Here is a 9670-nt window from a genome sequence, read left to right on the forward strand (position 1 = left end):
CACCAAAAAAGGGAGAACTCTTTAGATTCAGATTGTGGATATGTAGACTTAATAAGTGAAACATCACAGAAGAAGCCTTTATTATACAATGACAACCAAACAAGTACTCCGGATATGCGGTAGAGGAATCCTCTAAGAACCATAGAGACTTCTTTTCTGTGATTTTTGTTCCCCACCCTTGAACACCATCTCTAGGATGGAGTTGGCCTAAGAGTGAATGCTGCAAGATCTGTGTTTATGCCTCTTTTCCTCATTCTTCCTCAGTTTGTTCGTCTGCTTGAAAGTTGGCCAAAAAATCCTGCTGCTCACCGACTTCCCGTGGTCAGCTGCTGTCAAGCGTTCACTTTCTCTTCTGTCATTCCTCATGGAATGAGGGTGGTTTTGTCTTCCCGCTTCCCTTGACCTCAAAATCAGGATTAAAACCTGGGGTAGCCTCTGTGCTCCTTTCTTCTATGCCCTGGTTTGTTCTGTGGTTCTGGGCTTCTTATATCCGTGTGCCCAGGGCTGAACTCCTTATTTTCCTTTCTCCAAGGGCAGAGCCGAGTCTTCAGTCCCTGTTGGTCTTTCCCCACCCCCACTTCCAGCCCAAGAGCCAGGAAAGGGCTGGTGCCACACTGTCTGCTGGGATCAGCGGTGGTTCTTTGAGCTGCTGATTTCGGTGTTAGGCTCTTGAGCTGGGATGCAGATGTAACAGTAGCTCCAGTGAGTCAGACACTCTGCCTAGCACATTAGACTGTGTTTGACCACTTCTTCCAGTTCATAGTATTGACTTCAGCCCAAACGGAGATAACTCCCCGTGTGTCCTTGAGGTATTGAGCTGGGCTGGACAGCTCCCCTTGAGCCAACTCTAGGAGTACAATGTCAGGGGAACCCCAGTTTGTGAAAAGGACTTAGACTGGAGGATATTTGTTATCTGGGGATATGATGCGGTGGCGGCGGCGCCTCAAGATAAGGGGCTGGGGTTTCTGGGTGGGGGGCCAACAGAGTGGTGCCAGTAACAGCCCCAGATAGAGGAGTACGCAGGCCCAGCATGAGGCAACCTTGACCCAGAAGGTGGCCCAGCTACCCTTGATGAAGGTCTTTTCCAGTTCTGCTCCCTCATAGCTGTGTAACCAAAGGCTCTGGTTAGAGAATATGAAGGGCCTTAGCTTTTAGACCTGTTCTACCTCCTCACCAAATATAATGGCAGACCCATGTGTGTCTGGAATGGCCTTGAATTGCTCTTTCCTTAAAATAGCTAGCTCTTCAGGAGAGTATCTAAGGCCCACTCCATCTTACCTGAACCAGTTGGTAAGGGTAACCATGACATAGAGTGAGGCAAGGAAGAAGACGAAGTGGAAGGCAGAATAGTTGTAGGAAAGATGCTGGACTTGGACTGGAGGAGCTGGTGGGGTTTCTTGGTCAGCTGGCCTAGCAGCCCCACCCCTTTGCCCTGGAGAGAGGAAATGGCTGCTGGGAGCAGTGCTGCTGAAACACCTCTTCCCCTCTCCCCCAACTACCTTTGTTAAGGCTCTTGAGGGTTCTTATGGCACTCCACAGAGATCTACCACTTCTTATGGTTCCTCACTTGGCACTCACCTTTGTCTGCCTCCACTGTTTCAGGGCAGCAGAAACACAGTGAGGGCTTCTGCAAAACAGAACGCAGGTTTTGGAATGGTCTTAAAAGATGTGAGGGTGTTAATCTAGGAAACTTCCCCCGTGAAAAGATTGGTCTAGTATTAAAAAGTGGAGGCACACCTGGGTTCAAATTCTAGCTCCAGCATGTAAGTGGCTGTGCAGACTTTGGTAAGATGTTTAATCTTTTGTGCCTCGATTTCTCCATTTGTAAAATGGAGCAAATACCTACCTCACAGGGTTGTTGTGAGGGTTAAATTAAATGAGATTATGTAAAAGTATCTAGCACAGTTGCCTAGCACATTGTGGGTACTCAATAAAAGGTAATAGCAGCTATAATCTGAGCATTCTGGGTAGAGGTTGGTAGGATGTGTGCGTGTCTTTGTGTGGGGGAGGGAGGGTGTTGGGGATATGGAGCTCTTTATCCTCACCTGAAACTCATAGCTGTAAACCTTGACAATCCACAGGGGTCCAAATACCTCAGCCAGGTAGGAGGCCTCATTGCTGAGAAAGAATAGAGTTCTTAAGCTGGTTTAGTTAAATAGGGATTATCTGGGGGCATTTACTACCAATTGGTCCATACTGGTAATCCTCAAAAGGGTACCATACTCCCTGTGCCCTTTTCCACCAAAGATTTAGAATTCTATTCATGTGAGAGCCCTAAGGTCTTTGGACATATTTTAAATTCTCAAGTCATTCCCCCCACCCCCTTCATCTCATACAGATCATCTGACAAAGTACTATTCTTAGAATTTGTCCCTGTTTGTGGGGAGCTTTTCTCACTCTAGTCTTGCTGTAAACTTTAAATAATGGTCCCAGACATTGTCCTGACCATCCTTCCCTGTCTTGGGCACCCTCCTTTCATACCTCCACCCTTGACACCTTTACGCACCAAGCAAAAAGCACACAAGCATACATGATGCTAGCACTCAGCATTGCTAGAGAGATATCTGGTGTTTGGGGTTCCATTTTACTCAGGCCAGGCAGGCACAGGGTGTGATTCTGTCCTTGAAGGATTACTGGGAAGGGACAACAGAAGAGATGGGTATTAACAATGAGCTAGGTATTTGGCAGGGGCAAAAAAAGGTCTTAGCATGGAGAATCCAGGTCCTGTCCCTTACCTCTCTCTGGAGGACGGCTGGACAGCGCAGAGAAAGTCAGATACATGATATAGCAGCTGATGACAGAAGCTTGTAGGAGGCCAGAGCGGGGTTGCTCTGGGGAGTGAGTATCATTGCTTTAGTCTACAGGCTGGTAATTTCCTCCATTTCTACCCCCACTTGTACTTCTGTCTCCCCATCCTTTGGTGGGGATAGGGAAGCAGAGATTCTTTTATCAAATAATTGAGATTAGGGAGGTAATGAAACTTGCTATGCTTTTAAGGCCCCCAAAACCTGGAATGTTGTAGGACATGTACCCACTGAGGCGGATGCAAGGAGCGATGGAGAGGAAGGAGATGAGGCCACAGAAGCAAAGGTGCAGACTGAGGAGCATCTTGTTAAGCAGGCAGCCAGCTGGGTGTGTATAGTAGTGGAATAGGAGCACAGCTCCCACACCTGCCATGCTGTAGAATCCTAGGGTGGCCAGCAGGACAGCCAGGAACCAGCTGCAGTCTTGAGCTGCACCTGTCTGCCTAAGGGTGGAAAGTGGGCAATGGCTTGGAGCTCCAGCATTTTTTTTTTTTTTTGAGTTGGGAGTCTTGCTCTGTTGCCCAGGCTGGAGTGCAATGGTGTGGTCTCAGCTCACTGCAACCTCCACCTCCTGGGTTCAAGTGATTCTCCTACCTCAGCCTCCTGAGTAGCTGGGATTACAGGCACCTACCATCATGTCCAGCTAACTTTTATATTTTTACTAGAGATGGGGTTTCACCATGTTGGCCAGGCTGGTCTCAAACTCCTGACCTCATGATCCACCCACCTCGGCCTCCCAAAGTGCTGGGATTACAGGCATGAGCCACCGTGCCCAGCTGGAGCTCCAACTCTTTTACCCATTACCAACTACTCCCCTGCTCTCAGAAGACTGGTGTGACTAGCCATCCTACTTGGCCCACGCAGTCATCACATTCCTAAGCTTTTTTGATACTGCTCAGTGGGAAGCTGTGGGACCAGTGCTCTGCCGTGCCTTTTGCCCAGCCCTTTCCATGTAGTAATACTAGAAACCTCCCCAGGAAAAGCCTTTAGGGTTATGTGCCCCTTACCAGTTCTTGTTCCAGGAATGGGCAAAAGCTGTAATAAGCACCAACTGCAGTAGGATGAATGCAAAGCCTCCACAGATGCCAATGTAATGCCATGCTGCAAGATGGGCACCAGTGGAAAAATGTGGTCAAATTGTTACTTTTTTTTTTTTTTTTTTTGAGACAGAGTCTTGCTCTGTCACCCAGGCTAGAGTGCAGTGGTGTGATCTCAGCTCACTGCAACCTCTGCCTCCCGGGTTCAAGTGATTCTCCTGCCTCCACCTCCTGAGCAGCTGGGATTACAGGTGCGTGCCACCATGCCCGGCTAATATTTTGTATTTTTAGTAGAGATGGGGTTTCACCATGTTAGCCAGGATCGTCTTGATCTCCTGACCTCGTGATCCGCCCGCCTCAGCCTCCCAAAGTGCTGGGATTACAGGCGTGAGCCACTGCACCCGGCCATTACTCCTCTTCTTACCCACTTGTTATCTTAGAAAACTTAGCCTACTCCTGCCAAGAGTGTGGGAGGGAGAGTACCTGGGAAGAGATGCTCATCAGGAATGCAGAAGGCAATAGCACAGAGACCTAACAGGAACAGCAGCTTGAGGAGCCAGAAGCTGGTTAGGAGGGAGAAAGAAAAACAGACTCAGGAGAAAAGGCAAAGGACAGTGAAGAGTGCCTATGGGGAAAGGCAAAAGAGAAACCAAAAATATAGGAAAGAGGACAGACGAGACAACTAAGGAGGAACCAATCCCAAATGAGAGGGGGCTGGGACAGGCCTACTGCACCTTATTCCAAATTCTAACTCAAAGATACTTAAATAATAGCATCTGGGCAATGTTTTATAGTTTATAAAGGATTATGTTACCAAGATAACCCCACTGTTACCTCCATTTTAGATGCTAGAAGCACAAAGTCTGGCTCAAGGTTACACAGCAAGTACATGAGAAGCAGGGACTTAAACCTGTTTTCTGTCTTTTTACAGTGCTATTACTTCATCCCGGAATTTCCTTTACCCAGCTTGTGTCTACTTTCCCTCCTCTGTCCCCTCCCCACCCAGAAAGTACACACAAACCTATTATGCAGCTGTGCCCGCGGGCTGGTGGGGGAGTGGAGGTGGACCAGCAACACAGCCTGCAGCAGGTGGAAGGTGGCGGTTCCTGCACATACTCGGTACACAGCCCCAGAGCCACTGAGCACTGGACAGTCAGAGAGGCCAAACAGGTGGGCACACAACCCCGAGGGCATCTGGATCTGGGAGTGTGTGTGTGAGAAATGGCAGGACAAGTCATAATGCATGGAAAGGTACCTACTTGTCACGGGTATGACCACTCATTTGTCTCCTGCCCCCAACCGAAACCTTTTCTATCTTAGGGTTTTTCCTTTCATCTCTTCCCACCTGACAACCCGACCCCCTCTCACTTACCCTGTGTGTCTTGCCCCACACCCTTTCCACTACTGTCCTTGACAGCAGGAGGCAGCAGATTGCTGAGGCCCCCACATGGAGGAGGATGTAGAACAGGCGGCTGCAAGTGGATGCGGTGAGAGAGGGCCACCTGGAGTGGCAGCAGCTGGCACAAGGAGCAGGCCCACAGCAGCACACCTGGGAGTAGAGCAGATGCAAGGCAGCGAGGTGGAGACTTGCTGAGGAAAGGCATACGTTAATGTATGTGTGAGGTTAACCCAGGAGGTTGAATTCCAAAATTTCCCCTTCCCCTTTCTTCCTTTTACTCAGGTTCTGTTTCAAGCTGATTCCAGCCATTTGGGATTGCCGCCCACTGACAACTTAGTAGGGCTTTCATTATAAGCAGGCTTGAGATATCTGACCTTTCTCTCGACCTAAACACCTGGGGCTGGAAACATGGCGGGAGAGATTTACAGATTATACCTGGGGCAACGAACCAGAACGACATTAGAGGAGAAAAGAGGCCTGTCGTTTTTATTGGCTTCTGCACGTCTTCCTCCCCAGCTTCGGCCACTCTCCCCTTCGCACCCTCTCACCTGACAGAAGGGACTTTTCACTAGGACACTGCTGCCTCCGCTGTGCTGCTGTGCCAGGCCCAGGGAGGTGCCGGGGCTGGGGCCGGCCTTGGCACCCACCATCCTTGTCCCAGGGATTAGGCTTAGGTCCACCAGATGGAAGGCAGATGAGAGCAGCAGTTGCTTCTGTCCTCAGCCCATTGGACTGCCACTGTGTTGGGGCTGAGCACCCGGTCCCGGGCAGAATGGCGACGTCCGGAAGAGAACACTGACCTCCAGGTTGCGGTAAATGCAAATGCCCTGTGAAGGAGCTTTGTCCTTAGGGCCTCAACACTGCGGCCACTCAGGCTGTTCTCTCCAGATTAGGGGGCAGTTTGTCTATCTGGCCCCCTGTGGATTAGCATTCTTTATTGGTTTAGGATTAGACGTCATTCAGGTTGAACGGAGTTCCCTGAGGTGGGTGGGTGCGTGTTTATGTGTTGAGGGGACTATTCCTAGTTTATGAGGTGGTTAAGGATGTCGGTGGGGTGGGCTGGAGCGGTGTCGGGTTAGGTCTGAGAAGGCCTCGCACAAAACACTGTAGAAACCCGAAAGGAAGTCTGAGAGACGAACCGCCTTCCTCCCTGAAGCTTCTAGAACTGGAGCAGAAAGAAGGTGTGGCCCAGGGCCAGCCCCGCCTCCTCCCCGGGCGGAAGCTGTGTCAGTTGCCGGAAGTCGGCGTGAGGTGGGGCTTATGCGGCGGCGTGGTGAAATAGATATGGCGACCGAGGGGGATGTGGAGCTGGAGTTGGAGACTGAGACCAGTGGACCAGAGCGGCCTCCGGAGAAGCCACGGAAACATGACAGCGGTGCGGCGGACTTGGAGCGGGTCACCGACTATGCAGAGGAGAAGGAGATCCAGAGTTCCAATCTGGAGACGGTAAGGTTGGCCAAGAGCATGTCGGGGCGGGCTGAGAGCAGAGGGGGGCTCTGAGGCTGTAGCTGGAAGCCAGCGCTCCAAGACGGGGTTCTGATCCCGATGGCAGGAGGAGGCAATAGGGTAGAGCCGAGGGAAACAGCGGTCACCGGAGCGCGCCGCTTGCCTAAAGGAGCTTGATAGTGGGCTTAAGGGGACCTCAGGTGCATAGAATGGAATTAAACATAGTCCTTGCTACCTGGTAACACTTGTCATCGTGAATCCATGCATGAACCGCTTGTTTTGTTGGCCTTTTAGATTATTGGGAATTGTGGGTAGCGGTGCAGTAACTAGACCTGCCTTTCCCATAGGCCATGTCTGTGATTGGAGACAGAAGGTCCCGGGAGCAGAAAGCCAAACAGGAGCGGTAAGTCTTCAGGGGCAGCCAACTTTAACAGTTCTTCCCTCCCCGGTCCCCAGACAAAAATAAAAACCATTATTAAGCCTTTATACCGTTCTTCAAATTTATCACCAATTCCTGCAGATCTAGGCGCCACAACTTTACTCTTGTTAGCAGAAGGCCTCCTGGCAACACCTGCTGCCAAGACTCCAGGGGAAAGGAGTATTAGTGGGAGTTTTTATTTTCAATCAAGGGTTTATCAAGATTTATTTACAGGGCACTTCTGGGAATGACCCTTCCTGGGAGTTTATGGTGTTGGTTGAGAATGAGGACTAATATATTTAAATATTTTTGCAGGGAGAAAGAACTGGCAAAAGTCACTATCAAGAAGGAAGATCTGGAGCTAATAGTGAGTGGTAGTGCCTAACTAGTGTATGCGGAGGGGAGGCTATTCAGCTTAATTTGGGTTGTTTCCTGAAACAAGCGGAGTCAGTATATTTGGTGGCACATTAATGCCTGGGAACCTATGTAACATGATTTTTTTCTGCAGATGACCGAGATGGAGATATCTCGAGCAGCAGCAGAACGCAGTTTGCGGGAACACATGGGCAACGTGGTAGAGGCGCTTATTGCCCTAACCAACTGATGCGTGCTTTCTCAAATATACCTACTGGATTAATTTATGGCAATAAAATTTTTTTTTGTCTTTTTCAGTTTTATCATCTTGGGTCAAGTAGAGTATATACTATATCCTATGTTGTGGGGAATTTATATGTTGGAGAATAACTGAATTTAAGTGACCCATTAAAATCTAGCACACCTGTATGAAAAATCAGTGTAGAAGAATACCTCATGTGCAGATGCTAGGTGGCAGGCCAGTCTCATTCGTCTGACTAGCTCTCAACAGTATTCAAGGTACATCTGGAGTCTCAGCAGAGTTACTGTACTCAAATGGCATGTGTCTCCAAGACAGCTTATGAATATCTAAAAGGCCAGCTACCTGCCTAGGAGCCACTATATATATAGATAGATGTAGGTTATGAACCCAGTTCATAGGCCACCTTGAGTTAGAATTTTGGTACCTACAACATGCTTGATTTTGAGTGATTAAAAAAAAATAATTTGGCTGGGTGCCGTGGCTCACGCCTCTAATCCCAGCACTTTGGGAGGTCGAGGCAGGTAGATCACGAAGTCAGGAATTCAAGAACAGCCTGGCCAACATGTGAAACCCCGTCTCCACTGAAAATAGAAAAATTAGCCGGGCATGGTGGTGGGCGCCTATAATCCCAGCTATTCTGGAGGCTGAGGCAGGAATCGCTTGAAATTGGAAAGCAGAGGTTGCAGTGAGCTGAGATCACACTACTGTACTACTGTACTCCAGCCTGGGGGAAAGAGTGAAACTCCATCTCAAAAAAAAAAAAAAAAAAAAAAGCCCGGGCACAGTGGCTCACACCTGTAATCCCAGCACTTTGGGAGGCTGAGGCAGTCGGATCATGAGGTCAGGAGTTGAAGACAAGCCTGGCCAACATGGTGAAACCCTGTCTCTACTAAAAATACAAAAAAAAAAAAAAAATTAGCCAGGCGTGGTGGTGCATGCCTGTAGTCCCAGCTACTCAGGAGGCTGAGGCAGAAGAATTGCTTGAACCAGGGAGGCGGAAGTTGCAGTGAGCCGAGATTGTGCCACTGTACTCCAGCCTGGGTGACAGAGTGAGACTGTCTCAAAAACAAAACAACAAAAAAAATTTAGGGGCCAGGCATGGTGGCTCATGCCTGTAATCCCAACACCTTGGGAAGCTGAGGCAAGACGATCACTTGAGCCCAGCAGTTTGAGACCAGCTTGGGCAACACAGTGAGATTTCGTCTCTACCGCGCTCCCCTAACCACCAAAAAAAGAATTTAGGTACCTGAGGGTTAGAACATGGTAAGACTAGAAGATATCAAAGGTTGGGCCAGGTGTGGTGACTCATGCCTGTAACCCCAGCACTTTGGGGAGGCTGGGCTGGGAGGACTGCGTCAGGTCAGGATTTCCAGACCAGCCTGGGCAACATAGCATGACCTTGTCTCTACTAAAATTAAAAAAAAAAAAAGCCAGGCATGGTGACATGTGCCTGTCTGTGGTCCCAGATACTCTGGAGGCTGAGACGGATTTGCTTGAGCCTGGGAGGTTGAGGCTGCAGGGAGCTGAGATTGTGCTACTGCACTCCAGCCTGGGCGACAGAGCAAGACTGTCTCAAAATGAAAAAAACCTATGAAAGGTTTTGATTGGTATTCAAATTCTAAGCCATAATACATTCTACATGCCATTTCCTATCCTAGAGAGAAGGTAATTTTACTTTAAAGGTTAATCAGGGCCGGGCGTGGTGGCGCACGCCTATAATCCCAGCACTCTGGGAGGCCGAGGCAGGTGGATCACCTGAGATCAGGAGTTTGAGACGAGCCTGGCCAAAATGGTGAAACCCCATCTCTACTAAAAGTACAAAAAAAAATTAGCCTGGTGTGGTGGTGGACGCCTGTAATTCCAGCTACTAGGGAGGCTGAGGCAGGAGAATCTCTTGAACCCAGGAGGTTGCAGTGAGCAGAGATCGCGCCACTGCACTCCAGACTGGGC

The 9670-nt window shown here is 49.3% G+C and overlaps 2 protein-coding genes across 8 annotated transcripts; one reads left to right on the forward strand and one right to left on the reverse strand.

Annotated features, from left to right (window-relative positions):
- Window positions 1-890: 890 nt before the first annotated feature.
- Window positions 891-5890, reverse strand: SERINC4 (serine incorporator 4). Of its 2 annotated transcripts, XM_003814957.6 has the most exons (12): window positions 5789-5890; window positions 5214-5390; window positions 4863-5041; window positions 4325-4404; window positions 3812-3905; window positions 3036-3247; window positions 2736-2831; window positions 2507-2633; window positions 2046-2118; window positions 1579-1627; window positions 1279-1432; window positions 891-1104 (listed from the first exon to the last, which is right to left on the reverse strand). In XM_003814957.6, the coding sequence occupies exons 1-12, from the start codon at window positions 5888-5890 to the stop codon at window positions 891-893; spliced, it is 1557 nt and encodes a 518-aa protein (XP_003815005.3). The 2 variants fall into 2 exon arrangements, with proteins under 2 accessions (XP_003815005.3, XP_054954348.2); XM_055098373.2 differs by lacking the exons at window positions 3036-3247; window positions 4863-5041; window positions 5214-5390; window positions 5789-5890 and having other exon boundaries at window positions 4325-4342.
- Window positions 1425-7781, forward strand: HYPK (huntingtin interacting protein K). Of its 6 annotated transcripts, XM_063596617.1 has the most exons (6): window positions 1425-5011; window positions 5262-6052; window positions 6397-6686; window positions 7034-7089; window positions 7420-7471; window positions 7613-7781. In XM_063596617.1, the coding sequence occupies exons 3-6, from the start codon at window positions 6501-6503 to the stop codon at window positions 7706-7708; spliced, it is 390 nt and encodes a 129-aa protein (XP_063452687.1). In that variant the 5' UTR covers window positions 1425-5011; window positions 5262-6052; window positions 6397-6500; the 3' UTR covers window positions 7709-7781. The 6 variants fall into 6 exon arrangements, with proteins under 6 accessions (XP_063452687.1, XP_063452686.1, XP_034794554.1 ...); XM_063596616.1 differs by having other exon boundaries at window positions 1425-6052; window positions 6351-6686; XM_034938663.3 differs by having other exon boundaries at window positions 1425-6052.
- Window positions 7782-9670: the final 1889 nt, after the last annotated feature.

The sequence above is a fragment of the Pan paniscus genome, chromosome 16 (assembly GCF_029289425.2).
Source record: "Pan paniscus chromosome 16, NHGRI_mPanPan1-v2.0_pri, whole genome shotgun sequence".
Classification (NCBI taxonomy): domain Eukaryota; kingdom Metazoa; phylum Chordata; class Mammalia; order Primates; family Hominidae; genus Pan; species Pan paniscus.

Bases quoted from the DNA above. Each gene is read 5' to 3' on its own strand.
- SERINC4 (XM_003814957.6), bottom strand. From the start codon at position 5,890: ATGGTGGGTGCCAAGGCCGGCCCCAGCCCCGGCACCTCCCTGGGCCTG. The intron at 2,832-3,035 runs GTGGGTACATGT...CTCACTCCCCAG, and splicing joins CGCTCCTTGCATCCGCCTCA to AGCAACCCCGCTCTGGCCTC. The intron at 1,433-1,578 runs GTGAGTGCCAAG...TCCTCTCTCCAG, and splicing joins AACAGTGGAGGCAGACAAAG to GGCAAAGGGGTGGGGCTGCT.
- HYPK (XM_063596613.1), top strand. From the start codon at position 6,501: ATGCGGCGGCGTGGTGAAATAGATATGGCGACCGAGGGGGATGTGGAG. The intron at 6,687-7,033 runs GTAAGGTTGGCC...CCTTTCCCATAG, and splicing joins AGAGTTCCAATCTGGAGACG to GCCATGTCTGTGATTGGAGA. The intron at 7,090-7,419 runs GTAAGTCTTCAG...ATATTTTTGCAG, and splicing joins CAGAAAGCCAAACAGGAGCG to GGAGAAAGAACTGGCAAAAG.